Consider the following 16,903-nt stretch of genomic DNA (forward strand, 5'->3'; position numbering starts at 1 on the left):
TTATACATAAACATGTAGTTCAGACATATCTCAGCTAATTTTTAAAAAGCAATTACATATGTTATATTTGCTTGTTCTAAGATTATGAAAGTTGGCTATTTTAAAAATTAACCATTTTATATTTTCACTGAGGAAAAAATATATTTTAGGAGACATTATATTGGTGATAACAAAAGACAGGAACCCTTCAAGTTTCAGGGATTTGAAGTTGCTGTACATTCTTGTCTCCTTTCATGGACATAACTTCCAAGTGTTGTGTATCAGCAACCACTTTCTTTATTAAAAATGAATTAACACCATACTTGGGTAGAGAAAATTGAAAGTCACAAATAATTAAAGATAAATGTAAAAGATTAGTATTTGCATGAGGTTCTTTTCCTTATATGACTTAAAGGGGTGACTCTTTTTTTTTTTTTTTTTAAACCCAAAGGAGAGATTCTTGGAAAGAGACCTGAAGAGTCAAAAGCTTGTGTGGTGACCAAAATAGTTTTCTCTTCTTAGAATTCTCTGGCCTCTATTCCTGTAAATTGATAAGTAATCTCACATAAATTCATCTTTTAATTTTGAATTCCAGTGGAACCTTTGAGAGAAAGATGGCATTCCAAGTCAGTGAGTTTGATATACTTTACATTTATAATTAGACACTCATTGCGTTGAAATTGAACCCAACAGACTTCAGTTAATATTCTATTTCATGTGACAAAGAAAAATCTTATCATGTCAATTCCCTACTTAAAATCTTTCATTTTACTTGTCCCCACTTACAACATCCTTCACCTCAATGACATTGAATGCTTTTGTGTGGCATGTCCTTCCTTTCCTGGTTAGTTTTGCAACAGTCTCAAGACAGAGACTTTCAGTTATGCATTTTTAACCCAGATCACTGCTTTCATCTGGAGATCTCGTTAAAAACGCAGGTTCTGATTCAGCACATCTGGGGTCTGGCCAAGATTCTAACAAGCTTCCAGGTACTGTAGTTGACCACACTTTGGATAGTAAGCACCTAGATACATATGACCTCTTATTAAATTGGTATCAGTTCCTGGATCATGATAACTGAAAACTTAGGTTTTCTGACTTTGCATCAGACTTTGAACTTTTTGTTTATTGGTAATCTCATAAAGATGTTGTATGATCTGGGCTTCTTTTTCTTCTCTAGTCTCCTTTCTTATCCTATTCTTACTTACATTTGAGACTTAACAAAATACTTGAAATTGCCAGAATGTGTCAAGCTCTTTTACATCTCAGTACCTTTTCAAATACTATTTCCTCTGCCTGCCCCAACATCTTGTGTTGCTTCCTTTAAAACTCAGCTCAACTTAAGGCATCTGGGTGGCATAGTCAGTTAAGTGTCTGACTCTTGGTTTCAGCTCAGGTTGTGATATCAAGGTCCTGGAATCAAGCCCTATGGCAGGCTCCATGTTCAGCACGTGGTCTACTTGAGATTCTCTCTCCCTCTCCCTCTACCTCTGCCCCTTTTACCCCTCCTCCTCCCTGGCCAAGTTCTCTCTCTTTCTCAAATAAATAAGTAAATCTGAAAAAAAAAGAAATGAAAAGAAAAAAAAACCCCTCAGTTCATTTGTAGTTTCCAGGAACCCTTTCCTAATCTCTCTACCTTGTAATTGTTTAATTAAATGCTTCCAGGATTCTCCCACAATGCTCTGTATTTTCTATGTTATAACTTTCTTATAATCTATTGTACAGTCTGTTTACTTGTCTCCTTGCTTCAAGATAGCACTTCTTGGGAGGAAAAGATTATGCATTTTATCTCCATTACCTACTGCTAATCACAATGCTTGACACATAGTAGGTTTCCATTAAAGTTTACTGAATGAATAAGGAAGGGCAGTTGGTGTGTTGTAGTTATGCAATAATATGATGCAATATTGTCTTTCATGAAGTTTAACTTGAATTGGGAGTAATAAAAACTAAAGTCATAAAAAGTTAAGTACAGGATGAGATAATACTGAAGATATAAATGTTAGTACGTGATTAATTGCCAAATGAGGATCGTAGAAAATAACTGTTCTAAGTTCATTGGAGGAAAATGTCACTATAGATTTATTGCTATGTCTTTAGTACCCCAGTTGTTCCACAAAAGATTGGAGATAGCGGAAAACACCGTATTTGGGAATTAATGAGAGATAGGAACACATATATAGTTAAGGAAATAGTATTAGAAAAGCAGAGAGTTATGGAAGTACATACTCAGAAATTGGGGAGCAGACATACTAGCATATTTGCAAAAATGGCCCTCATTCAATAATGGGCAGTAAGGATGGTGTGCTGGACTTCCATTTCCACTCTCGACCTTGGGGGCTGACTTCTGTGGTGGCATCAGTAGCTCCCTTGTCCTCTGGCTTCTGGCTTAATTTGGCCAAAGGACGGTACCCTGGCAAAGGATCAGATGGAGGAAGAAGAGTGAGGTCAGAATATTTATTTTCTTGTGTTACCTAGAACTGGCAGTGCCTCTGTGTAAATTGCCCCTTTGTTAAAATCTCCTTAAATTATTCAATATGAGTGTGCTCCCTGTTCCCTGCTGACACTCTAATACAATCACAGAGTTGTTTAATGCTAGATTGGATGACAGGCTTAATAACTTTTATGATAATCATTAATGCTACAACAATGTTTTAGGTGCTATGTATCAGGTAAGATTCTGTGAGAGGGGGGTTCAATAGAGAAGAATTCGGAAAGCAAACCAACCTGAAATCTCATACTTCTATTGTTCACATTTTAGTGTGGTAAAGAGGATATAAATTATATTGGGGGTAGGGAAAAATTGATACGTTTAAATTCCCACAGTACTGTAATGTTTCTTTACATCAACCTTTCATTTAATGCTCAGTTGAAAAGTAATAATATATTAAAGATGTAATTTTGGAGTGGTTCTCCTTTTACTTTGGGTAGATTATCCAGGTTTTTGCATTTCCTCCGTTCTGTTGTTTATTTTCTGGTTATTTCACTGCTCACTCATCTTCCATCAGGAGATCTAAAAGGAAAATAAACGGGTGAAAAGCTTAGCTTTAGTATCTATGATAAGAGGTTTGTTAGAGAAAAGACTGAAATTCTGAACTGAAATGAAGCTTTTCAGTTTATCTGGGCTGTTCTGCCCCCTATTGCCATAAAGATACCAAGAGATATTTCCAACTTGTCAAAAATTGAGAGAGAGAATGGTCAAAAAGTCTTATATTCATGAAAACAAAGAGAAACAGGTTTAATAAATAGATATGATGCTCTTAATATAAGGAAGGCCCTAGTGTATAGACTCTGTCTTTGAATCTTGGATTGTATTACAACCTTGTTTGCAATACATACTTAGATCACTGTTGATTCACATGAGCCTAATTCAGTGACCCAGCAAAAATAGATCATAAATCCCAGCAAGGGAAGATATGTTTGTAGTTTGACCTTGGAATGATGAGCTAAAGGTGCTGAGGAAACCATAAATCTAATTTACAATAATAACAAAAATAAGGTTGTTTATACTTTGCCCAGTGGATGGTGTGAAAATCTAATATTTTTCTTGGTACATGCTGTACATTTTGCCAAGCTTGATTAAATTCCTGTTTAGTAGGTAGCTAGGAGAGGAACTGAATAGAAACACTTTATATGAAGCTTTAGACTCCTACTTCATTCTCCCTGATTTAATTCTTTTTTTTTTTTAAAGCTGTTCTAACTCTTCTTTTTTTTTTTTTTTAAGGTTCCATTTATGAAATGTTTGGAAATGAATGCTGTTTGTCAACAGGAGAAGTGATTAAAGTTACTGATCTCAAAATTAAGAAGATCATAGCTGAAATTTCTGAGCACATTGAGGGTTGTGAGCCTCTACAACCATTTGAGCTGCCTATGAATTTTCCAGGTACAGTATACTGCAACCATTTCACATTTATAAAACTATGGTTATTATGCATCTATACAGTTGAAAACAAGTGGTAGCTTTCTTTTCACTATAGGGTAGTGGATTAAAAAAACTAGAATTCTTTTTTGTTTTTTTTAAATGCAGTGTTATATGAGTTTCAGGTGTACGGGACAGTGATTCAACCGTTAATACATTTCTCAGTGCTCATCCTGATAGGTATACTCTTAATCCCCTTCACCTGTTTCACTCAGTCACCCACCTCTACCTCCTGCCTGGTAACTATCATTTTATTCTCTATAGTTAAGAGTCTGTTTTTGGCTTGTCTCTTTTTTCTTTGTTTCATTTGTTTTGTTTATTTTTAATTCCACATATGAGCGAAATCATATGGTATTTGTCTTTCTCTAACTGACTTATTTCACTTAGCATTATACTTTCTAGATCCATCCATGTTATTGCAAATGGTAAGATTTCATCCTTTTTATGGCTGAATAATATTCCAATATATATACACCATATGTGTACACACACACACACACACACACACACACATACACACAGATATATACCACATCTTCTTTATCCATTCATCTATCAGTGGACACTTGAGCTGATTCCATAGTTCCATAATTTGGCTCTTGTAAATAATGCTTCAGTAAACATAGGGGTGCATGCATCTTTTTGAATTAGTATTTTTGTATTCTTTGGATAAATATCCAGTAGTGGAATTACTGGATCATATGGAAGCTCTATTTTCAATTTTTTTGAGGAAATGCAATACTGTTTTCCTCAGTGGCTACACCCATTTGCATTCTCACCAATAGTGCATGAGGGTTCATTTTTTTCTCCACATCAGTGCTTTGTAAGGACTACTAGAAGGTAAATTATTTTTCCCCTTTTAATAAATATTCTTCATTTAAGACTTAATATTATCTGTTAACAAATACTTAATGAGTTCTAACTGTATGCATTACATACTATGCTAGTGAGAATGAAGAAATCAAAGATATTTCATAAAGTTATATAGGACTAATATCTCTTAAATATATTTATTCTCTTTATTCCTATTGTAAAAGAATCTGGCTCCCTGGATCACTGCTAAACTTCCGCGTCTGATCTTACTGAAACATCTGGTTGCTTCTCTTTGTCTAGTTGACTCTACTCACCCTTCCAAAATGAGCTCAAATACCATATCCTCTGTAATGCTTTTGCTGCTGCCCTAACCTACTCTAGGTATCTCTCTTTTATGTTCTCAATATCTTTTTCACCAATAGCATTGGGTAGTCATTGATGATTTTCTCATTTGTCTTATTCTCCAGACCAGAGGTTGGCAAATGTTTTTTATAAAGAACCAGATAGTGGGGCACCTGGGTGGCTCAGTGGGTTAAAGCCTCTGCCTTCAGCTCAGGTCATGATCCCAGGGTCCTGGGATTAAGTCGCATGTCCGGCTCTCTGCTCCGTGGGGAGCCTGCTTCCCCCTCTCTCTCTCTGCCTGCCTCTCTGCCTACTTGTTATTTCTATCTGTCAAATAAACAAATGAAATCTAGGAAAAAAAAAGAACCAGATAGTAAATATTTTAGACTTTGCCACCAGATGATCTCTGTCACTACCATTCCACTCTGATGCTGTAACATGAAGGGAGCTAAAGATGATACATAAACCAACGGATGTGGCTGTGGTCCAATAAAAATTGTACCTACAATGATAGCTGGCCAGTAGAATTTGGCCTGTGGACTGTAGTTTGTTGACTTCTGCTTTAGACTAAAACTTTTTGGCAAATAAAGTATGACATATATGAGTTTATATATAGTACCAAGCATTTTTTCAGTAGTCATGTATTGAATGGATGAATGAGTGAAATGAGCAAATAAATGATTAGTGGAGGAGAAAAATCTAGGAGACACTTAAAATATTATGTGATTCATGGTGTGAATGAAATATCCTTGGTTTCCAGAGGAAAAGGGAGGGGGAGGAAAGGAGGAGGAGGGAAAAGGAGAAGGATAAGGGAGGAGGGAGAGGAGAGATATGCATGGGTTCCATGAGAGTCTTGATAAGGAATATCTAACTCTGTTGGTCATGTTTCAGAACATGGACTTTGGAGTCATTACATATATTTGAATTTCAACTCTGCCATTTGTTAGTTGTATAACCTTGCCAAATTACTTACTCTCTTCTCATGTAGAATGGGAATAATAATACTATCTATCTTCTAGTATTTTGGAGAGAATTGAACATTGAAATATATTTGAAGTGTTCAGAATGGTACTTGTCACATATCAAGTGTCAGGTTTAATACTGTTATCAAGTGGAGTCAAGTTTTTCAAAGCTTTTGAAAAATGTTATACTTGAGCTCAGATTTGGAGAATGAAAATAAATAAGCTGTGTGAGGAGAGGATTATTCCAAGTGTTCCAGTATTTCTTCCTTTCTACTGGAATTTTGCCTAGTTTTAAATTCTATTGACTCCTTCCTTACGTAACCCCATCCTTTATAGCAATGGTTCTCAAACATGGCTGCACACTGGAAATCACCTAGGGAGGTTTAAAATATCCTGATTCTCAGGCCACTCGCCTGTGATATTTTGATTTATTTGGTCTGGAATGAAGTCTGGTTACCAAAATATCTTAAAGTGACCAGGATGATACTAATAAGCAGTCAAGGTTGCAGACCAATGCTTTATGAAAAGCTTTTCCTGAGTATTCTAGTTGAATGTAACAATTCCCTTTTTAAATAACTATAGTCTTTCATGCCCTAATGATTGCATTTATTACATTTTGAATGTAATTGAAGTTATTTGTGGACTACTGCTTAACAGATTACAACATTGCTAACAACAGAATCTGAATCTCATTTACTGCTATGATCCCCACAGTGTTTAGGAGATGATGTATATAAATATTTAGTAAGTTAAAATGACTAAATCTTCTAGTAGAAGGAGTGTTTCTTATGAGAGTAGTGAAAACACTTAGTTTTAAATTTTTTAAAAATTTTTATTGTGTACGCCATTAGTTTTTGGTGTAGTGTTCCATGATTCATTGTTTACATGTAACACCCAGTGCTCCATGCAATACATGTCTTCCTTAATACCTATTACTGGGACAACCCATACTCCCACCTCCCCCCCCTTTTATTTTAGAATATATATTATATATTTATTTTGGGGAATTGGCTCACATGATTGTGGAAATTGGCAAATCTAAAATCTATAAAGCCAATTTCCCACTTAGCTTTTGACTAGCACTTTAATTTGGGGACTTACTATTTAGAATTTTTTGAGTCTTCAGTTGACATGATAAGCTTGTATCAACTGAGCAACAATTAGAAAAAATTATTTACAAAACTAGTTTTAATGTATGGATCAGGACAAATGTGGAAGGGAAAAGTGATTAGTGATGATTACAGAATACTTTCTTTCAAAGAGGTCTCTGAGGTGATGATGAAAGATCGAGTATAGAAGTAATTCTTCTATGTTAGCACTAGGGAGAAAGAGAAATTAAGGCCATTAACATTTTAAAATTAATTTCAACAGAAACATCTCTTTGTTTATACTGTATTTAAAACTGTCAATGTAAACTCCTAGTTAGATATTAAACTCAAAAAGTACTTTAATATATATTTTAAACATCCTTTGTTATTTGGGAATTTCCCAAATTTTCTTTTGTTATTTATTTCAACTGAATTCTGGTGTGGTCAGAAGACATACTTTATCAATTCTCTTAAATTTTTTCAGACTTGTTTTATGGCTTAACACATGGCCTATCCTGGAGAATATTCCATGTGCTCTTGAGAAGAATGAGTATTCTGCTATTATTTGGTGGATTGTTCTACAGACGTCTGTTGGTTTATAGTGCTGTTCAAGTCTTCCTGTTCCCTGAGAATCTTCTGTCTAGATCTATCCATTTTTGAAAGTTCCAACTATTATTGAAGTTTCCAACTATTACTGTTAACTTTTGCTTTGTGTATTCTGGGACTCTGATGTTAAGTATATATGTGCTTATAATTGTTATCTCTTCTTGATAAGGTGGCCTTTTTATTGTTCTATAGTATTCTTTGTCTCTGGTAAAATTTTTGTTTTAAGGTTTATTTTGTCTGATACTAATGTAGTTACTACAGTTCTCTTTTGGTTACTACTTGCATGGTCTATCTTTTTTTTTTTTTATTTAAATTCAAGTAGCCAACATATAGTACATCATTTAGTTTTTGACATAGTGTTCAATGATTCGTTACATATAACTCCCAGGGCTCATCACATCACATGCCCTCCTTACTGCCCATAACCCAATTACCCCATCACCCCACCCACCTCCTTTTCTGCAACCCTTGGTTTGTTTCCCTCTCTGATTTCTTCCCATTCAGTTTTCCCTCCTACCCCCTATGATCGTCTGCATGGTTTCTTACATTCCACATATGAGTGAAACCATATGATAATTATCTTTTTCTGATTGACTTATTTAACTTAGCCTAAGACCCTCCATTTCCATCCATATAGATATAAATGGTAGGTATTCATCCTTTCTGATGAGTGAGTAATATTCCATTGTATATATGAACCCATTCATTCTTCTTTACCCATTCATTTGTTGATGTTCATTCCACAGTTTGGCTACTGGAGACATTGCTGCTGTGAATATTGGGGTACATGTGCTCCTACTTTTCACTATATCTGTATCTTTGGGGTAAATGCCCAGTAATGCAATTGCTGGGTACTAGGGTAGTTCTATTTTTACCTTCTTAAGGAACTTCCATACTGTTTTCCAGAGTGGCTGTATCAGCTTGCATTCCCACCAATAGTGTAAGAAAGTTCCCCTTTCTCTGCATCCTCACCAGCATTTGTTGTTCCCTGTCTTGTTAATTTTAGCCATTCTAACTGGTATAAGGTAGTATGTCATCATAGTTTTGATTTGTATTTCCCTGATGGTAAATGATTTGTAGGATTTTTTTCATGTGCCTGCTGGCCATTTGGATGTCTTCTTTGGTGAAGTGTCTGTTCATGTCTTCTGCCCATTTCTTGACTATTATTTGATTTTTGGGTGTTTGATACTTTTTTTTTTTTTTTATAGATCTTGGGTACCAGGCCTTTATCTGATATGTCATTTGCAAATATCTTCTCCCATTCTGTAGGTTGCCTTTTAGTTTTGTTGACTGCTTCCTTTGCCATGCAGAAGCTTTTTATCTTGATGAACTTCCAATAGTTCATTTTTGCTTTTGTTTCCCTTGTCTTTAGAGATATGTCTTGCATAGAATTGCTGCGGCCAAGATTGAAAAGGTTACTGCCTATGTTCCCTAGGATTTTGATAGATTCCTGTCTCACATTTAGATCTTTCATCCATTTTGAGTTTATCTTTGTGTATGGTGTAAGAAAATGGTCCACTTTCATTCTTCTGCAGGTGGCTACCCAATTTTCCCAACACCCTTTATTGAAGAGACTGTCTTTTTTCCTTTGGATATTCTTTCCTGCTTTGTCAAAGATCAGTTGAGCAAAGAGTTGAGGGTCAATTTTGGGGCTCTCTATTCTGTTCCATTGATCTATGTGTTTGTTTTTGTGCCAGTACCGTGCTGTCTTGATGATCACAGCTTTGTAATGTAGTTTCAAGCCTGGAATTGTGATGCCGCCAGTTTTGGATTTCTTTTCCAACATTCCTTTGGTTACATGGGGTCTTTTCTGGATCCATACAAATTTTAGGATTGTTTGCTCCAGCTCTGTATTTTGATAGGGATTGCACTGAACGTCTAGATTGCTCTGGGCAGCATTAACATTTTATCAATGTTTATTCTTCCAATCCATGAGAATGGAATGTTTCTCCATCTCTTTGTGTTTTCCTCAATTTCTTTCATAAGTGTTCTGTAGTTTCTAGAGTATAGATCTTTACCTAGGTATATTCCTAGATATCTCCTGGTTTTTGGTGCAAATGTAAATGGGATTGATTCCTTAATTTATCTTAATTTCTCTGTCTCACTGTTGGTGTATAGAAATGCAACTGATTTCTGTGCATTGACTTTGTATCCTGCCACTTTACTAAATTCCTATATGAGTTCTAGCCATTTTGGGGTGGAGTCTTTGCGTTTTCCACATAAACTATCATTTCATCTGCTAAGAGAGAGAGTTTAGCTTCTTCTTTGCCAATTTGAATGCCTTTTATTTTCTTTTTGTTGTCTGATTGCTGAGGTTAAGACTTCTAGTACTATGTTGAACAATAGTGATGAGAGTGGGCATCACTGTCATGTTCCTGACCTTAAGGGAAAAGCTTTCAGTTTTTCCCCATTGATAATGATACTTGCTGTGGGCCCTTTGTTGATGGGCTTTTATGATATTGTGGTATGTTCCCTCTGTCCCTATACTTTGAAGAGTTTTATTCAAGAAAGGATGCTGTATTTTGTCAAATGCTTTTTCTGCATCAATTGAGAGGATCATATAGTTCTTGTTTTTTCTTTTATTAATGTGATTTATCATGTTGATTGATTTGTGAATGTTAGACCACCCTTGTATCCCAGGAATAAATCCCACCTGGTCATGGTGAATAACCCTTTTAAGGTACTATTGGATCCTATTGGCTAGTATTTTGGTGAGTATTTTAGCATCTACGTTCACCAGGGATATTGGTCTGTCATTCTCCTTTTTGATGGGGTCTTTGTCTGGTTTTGGGATCAAGGTAAGGTTGGCCTCAGATAATCAGTTTTTAAGTTTTCCTTCCATTTCTATTTTTTGCAACAGCTTCAGTAGAATAGGTATTAATTCTTCTTTAAATATTTGGTAGAATTCCTCTAGGAAGATATCTGACCTTATTTTGGGGGGGGTTTTGATTACTGCTTCAATTTTTTTGCTGGTTATTGGTCTGTTCAGATTTTCTGTTTTAGCCTTGTTAGTTTATAAGTTTCTGGGATGCATCCATTTCTTTCATTTGTTGGCATATAGTTGTTCATTAATTTGTTGGCATATAGTTGTACATAGTATGTTCTTACATTTATCAGTATTTCTTTGGTATTGGTCATCATCTCTCCCCTTTCACTCATAATTTTGTTAATTTGGGTCCTTTCCCCTTTCTTTTGGATAAGTCTGGACAGAGGTTTATCGATCTTATTAATTCTTTCAAAGGACCATCTTCTAGCTTTGTTGATATCTTATACTGTTCTTCAGGTTTTCATTTTGTTGATTTCTGTTCTAATCTTTATGATTTCTCTTCCCCTCTTTGGTTTAAGTTTTATTTGCTGTTCTTCCTCCAGGTCCTTTATATGTAAGGTTAGCTTGTGTATGTATGTGGGATTTTCTAATTTTTTGAGAGAGGCTTGTATCTCTATGTGCTTCCCTTTTAGTACCACCTTTGCTATATCCCAGAGGTTTTGAACAAATGTGTTCCCCTTCTCATTAGTTTCCATGAATATTTTAAGTTCTTCTTTAATTTCCAGATTGATCCATTCACTCTTTATCAGGATGCTCTTTAACCTACTAGTGTTTGAGTTCCTTCCAAATTTCTTCTTGTGATTGAGTTCAAATTTCAAACCATTGTGGTTTGAAAATATGCAGGGAGTAATCTCAATCTTTTGGTATCATTTGACACCTAATTTATGACCCAATATGTGATCTATTCTGGAGAATATTTCATGTGCACTCAAAAAGAAAGTGTATTCTGTTGCTTTAGGATGGTATACTCTGAATATATCCGTGAAGTCCATCTGGTTTATCTTCCACTTAGATGGTCTGACTATTGCTGTTAGTAGGGTGTTGAAGTCCCCTACTATTACTATATTATTATCAATATGTTTATTTTGGTTATTAACTGGTTTATATAATTGGGTGCTCTCATGTTAGGGGCATAAATATTTACAATTATTAGATCTTTTTGCTGGATAACCCTTTAAGCTTTATATAGTGTCCCTCTACATCTCTTACTACAGTCTTTGGTTTAAAATATAATTTATCTTATATGAGTATTGCTACTCCAGTTTTGTTTTGAGGTCCATTAGTATGGTAAATGGTCCTAGACCCCCTCACTTTCAGGATGGAGGTGTCTTTACATCTAAAATGGGTCTCCTGTAGGCAGCATATGGATGCTTCTTGCTTTTTTAAATCCAATCTGATACACTATGTCTTTTGGTTGGAGCATTTAGCCCATTTACATTTAGAGTAACTATTGAGAGATATGAATTTAGTGTCACTGTATTGCCTATAAAGTCACCGTTTCTGTAGATTTTTCTCTGTTTCTTTCTGGTCTATGTTGTTTTTAGGGTTTCTTTTTGCTTACAGTAGCTCCCTTAATATTTCTTGCGGGGCGGGCTTGGTGGTCACAAATTTTTTCAGTTTCTCTCTGTCCTGGAAGCTATTTATCTCTCCTTCCATTCTGAATGACAGTCTTTCTGGATAAAGTATTCTTGGCTGCATGCTCTTCTCATTTATTACCCTGAATATATGTTGCCAGCCCTTTCTGGCCTGCCAGTTTCTGTGGATAGGTTGGATTTATTCTGATGTTCCTCTCTCCATATGTAAGGAACCCCTCTCCCTAGCTACTCTCAGGATAGCTTCTTTTTCTCTAATATTTGCAAGCTTCACTCTTATATGTCAGGATATTGATCTGTTTTTACTGATTTGGGGTGGGGTCCTCTATGCCTCTTGGACATGAATGGTTGTTTCCTTCCCCAGTGGAGAGATGTATGAGTATACATATACTCATATGCATATACTCATACATATACGTATACATATACTCATATATATATATACTCAATTACATATATATGTAATTGAGTAGAGTGAAAAAAGGACAAAATAAGTAGCGTATATATATTAAAAAAATACTAAAATGAAGCCTATCTATAAAATGTAGATGTAAAAAATAAAAGTTAAAAAGTGACTTAAAAACACAAGTTGGTAAAATAAAAATCTAATTGAAATGGGTAAAGGTAAAAAAAAAGAAATGTAAAATTTTCATGAGAGATAAATGAGTCATGAGAAAATACCTGGAGCTCAATATACTATTCTCTCCTGGTGCTGGAGTTTTACAGTCTTGTGGGATCCATAAAGTTGTATTCCACCTGTTCTTCCAGTCTGTCTTCTGGGGGAGGGGCTGGCTGTGCTGCTTCTCAGGTGTCTTTGCCTGAGCAGAGGTCCCCACCCCTTGTCAGGAGGCTTCCTTCAGCATAAGCTAGTCTTCTGTGTGGCTTTTGTTCCAGAGGCTTTCTGCTCTTCTTCAGAAGATCAGAGCAAAAATGGCCATTCTAGATCTCCCACTGAGAGCCAAAAAGATTGCAGTCTCCTCTCTTCAATAAATCCTCTGATTTATTTAAAGTTTAAGTAACTGCCAAACTGTCTTCCAAAAGGGTTGCACCATTTTGCTTACCTACCAGCAATGAATGGGAGATTCTGGTGTTCCACATCCTCATCAGTATTTCGTATGGTCAATGTTTTGGACTTTGTCTATTCTAATACATATATACCTATGGTATCTCATTATTGTTTTCATTTTCAATTCCTAATGATATCTGATGTTGAGCATCTTTCATATGTTTATTTTCCATCTGTATATATTCTTGGGTTAAATGTCTGTTCAGGGTTTTGCCCACTTTTTAATCAGGTCATTTGTTTCCTTATTGTTGAATTTTAAGAGTTCTTTGTATATTTTGGATATAAGTGCTTTTTCAAATATGTCTTTTGCAAATATTTTCTCCCATCCTGTGGCTTATCCTTTCATTCAGTATTAATTACAGAACACATTTTTTTTTTTAATGGAGGCTAGCTAATAAATTATTTCTTTCATAGATTGTGCCTTTGGTGTCAGAACTAAAAAGTCATCATCAAACCCAAGGTCACCTAGACCTTCTCCTGTTATTTTCTCAAAGTTTTATAGATTTGCATTTTACATTTAGGTCTATGATCCATGTTGAATTAATTTTTGTGAAGGGTGTAAGATCTGTATCCATATTTGTTTCCTTTCATTTGGATGTTCAGTTATTTCAGCATCATTTAAAGAAAACCTTTCTTTTCTCCATTGTACTGCCTTCATTCCTTTGTCAAGGATCATTTGACTGATTTATGTGGGTCTGTTTCTCGGTACTATGTTCTGTTCTGTTGATCTCTTTGTTTATTCTTTCACCAATACCACACTATCTTTTTTTTATAAAGGTTTTATTTATTCATTTGACAGATAGAGATCATAAGTGGGCAAATAGGCAGGCAGAGAGAGAGAGGAGGAAGCAGGCTCCCTGCCGAGCAGAGAGCCCGATGCGGGGCTCGATTCCAGAATCCTGGGATCATGACCTGGGCTGAAGGCAGCGGCTTTAACCCACTGAGCCACCCAGGCGCCCCAGTACCATCTTGATACCAGTACTATCTTGATTACTGTAGCTTTATATTAAGTTTTGATGTTGAGTAGTGTCAGTTCTCTGATTTTGTTCTTCTTCAGCATTGTGTTGGCTATTCTGGGTCTTTTGCCTCTTCATATAAATTACAACATCAGTTTCAATGTCGACAAAATTACTTGCTGTGATTTTGATTGGCATTGCATTGAATCTGTAGATGCAGTTGGGAAAAACTGACATCTTAATAATATTAAGTTCTCCTATTTATGAATATGTAATATCTATTTATTTCTTTGATTTCTTTCATCATAATTTTGTAAGCTTTCTCACATAGACCTTGTACATATTTTGTTAAATCCACACCTAAGTATTTTGTTTTGGGGGTGCTAATGTATAAGGTATTATGTTTTTAGTTTTAAAATCCACTTGTCCATTGCTAGTGTATAAGAAAGTGATTGCTTTTGCATGTTAATGTTTTATCTTATAATCTTGCTACACTCAGTTATTAATTTGAGGAGTTTTTTGGTCAATTCTTTCACATTTTGTACATAGACAACCATTTTACCTGTGAACATAGTTTTATTTTGTTTTTCCCACTCAGTATACATTTTATTTCCTTGTCTTACTGCATTAGTTAGGATTTCTGGTACAATGTTGAAAAGAAGTGGAGAGAGGGGACAGCCTTGTTCCTGATCTTAGCTAGAAAACTATTTACTTAACATGATGTATATTATCTATAGGTTATTTATTTATTTATTTTTTAAGATTTTCTTTATTGAGCTGAGGTACTTTGGTTTTATTCCTAATTTACTGAGAAGTTTGTTGTTATTGTTGTTTGTTTTATTCTGAGTGGATGTTGGGTTTTGTCACTTTTTTCCCTGTGTCTATTGATATGATTATATATTCTTCTGAGACCTGTTAATGTGATGGATTACATTAGTTGTCTCTCAGATGGGATAAATCTAAGTAGCAAGTTTATGGAGACTCCCTCTCCTCCTCTGTTTAGCTTTGATATCTCATAGATATCCTTGCATAATGGGATAAATCCCACTTGGTTTTGGTGTCTAACTCTTTTTATACATTGTTGGGTTTGATTTATTAATATTTTATTGAAGATTTTACATCTACATTTATGAGAAATATGGTGTATAGTTTTTTCTTGTAATATCTTTGTCTGGTTTTGGTATTAGAGTAATGCTGGTCCATAGAAAGAGGGAGAAGGAGAGAGAATCTCAAGCAGATGCCATGCTGAACCTGGAGCCAATGTGGGACTCAATCTTATGCCCTGAGGTCATGACCTAAGCTGAAACCAAGAGTCTGATGCCTGACAAACTGAGCCACCCACATGCCCCTGTGTCTTTATATTTAAAATGGATTTTCTATAAAAAATATATAATTGGGTCTGGTTATTTGATTGACTCTGATAATCTGTCTCTTGTTTATTGTACTTAGACTATTGACATTTAAAATGATTACTGCTGTAGAGTCAACGCTTGAACAATGCAGAGTTTCCCCCACCCAGTTGAAAATCTACATATCACTTTTGACTCCCTAAAAACTTAACTATTAATAGCCTACAGTTGACTGGAAGCCTTACCAACAACATAGTTAATTAACACATTCTGTATGTTATATGTATTATATACTGTATTCTTACAATAAAGTAAGCTACAGAAAATAAATTGTTATTAAAAATCTGTGTATAAATGGACCTGCATAGTTCAAACCCATGATGTTCAAGGGTCAACTGTAGTTCCGTTAATGTCTACAGTATTTGTTACTATTTGTTGCCTTTGTTATTTGTTCTTATTTTTGTCTTCCATAATTTTTCTGCCTTTTGTGGGTTTAACTGAGCATTTTGTATGATTCTATTTTCTCTCTGTTCTTAGCATAACCATTATACTTATTACACTTAAATTAGCTTTTATTAGTGGTTGCCATAGGGTTTGCAATATACATTTACAATTAAGCCAAGTTTAGTTTCAAATAAGACCATATTCCTTCTCAGGTGTCTAAGTACTTTATCATAACAAACTATTCCTAATTCATTTCTCCTATCTCTTGTACCAATCCTGTCATTTTATTTCACTTATATATAAACACACACAAGGGTATATCTATACTTAAGCATACATAATTAAATACATTGTTGATATTATTATTACAAACAAGCCTTTATATGTTAGATCAATTAATAATGAACTGGTTTTTTTTGAGATTTTAAATTTATTTATTTGAGAGACAGAGAGCAAGAGCACAGAGGGAGATTGAGAGGGAGAAGTGGACTCCCCTGCCATGCAGGGAGCCCAAAGGGGGGCTCGATCCCAGAACCCTGGTCTGATAATCTAAACTAAAGGCAGACACTTAACTGACTAAGCTACCCAGACACCCCTGTCAGATCAATTAATAATGAGAAAAACATCACTTATTCCTTTGATGATGTTCTTCTTTTCTTTATGTAGCTCCAAATTTCTCACCTGTATAACTTCTTGGTTCTCTGCAGAATTTCTTGCAAAGCAGGTCTACTGGCAACAAATTCCTAGTTGTTGTTCATCTGAGAAAGTCTTAAATTCTCCTTTATGTTTGAAGAATTATTTCTCAGGATACAGAATTCTAAGTTGGTTTTTTATTTTCCCTCTTAACACTAAATATTTCAGCCAGTCTCTTGCTTGCATGGTTTCTGAATAGTTGGATGTAATTCTTTGTTCCTTTGTAGGTAAGGGGCTCTATTCTTCTGGCTTCTTTCATGATTTTTT

At 35.1% G+C, this 16,903-nt stretch overlaps 1 protein-coding gene across 3 annotated transcripts in view; it reads left to right on the forward strand.

Annotated features, from left to right (window-relative positions):
- The window catches only part of THEMIS (thymocyte selection associated), a 189,224-nt gene that overhangs the window by 41,104 nt on the left and 131,217 nt on the right, over nt 1-16,903 (forward strand). For all 3 annotated transcript variants that reach the window (XM_032339576.1, XM_032339577.1, XM_032339578.1), the window contains exon 2: nt 3,704-3,862. In XM_032339576.1, the coding sequence (XP_032195467.1) occupies nt 3,704-3,862 (159 nt within the window). The remainder of the gene's footprint in view (nt 1-3,703; nt 3,863-16,903) is intronic.

This window comes from Mustela erminea, chromosome 4, assembly GCF_009829155.1.
Source record: "Mustela erminea isolate mMusErm1 chromosome 4, mMusErm1.Pri, whole genome shotgun sequence".
In the NCBI taxonomy this organism is placed as follows: Eukaryota; Metazoa; Chordata; class Mammalia; order Carnivora; family Mustelidae; genus Mustela; species Mustela erminea.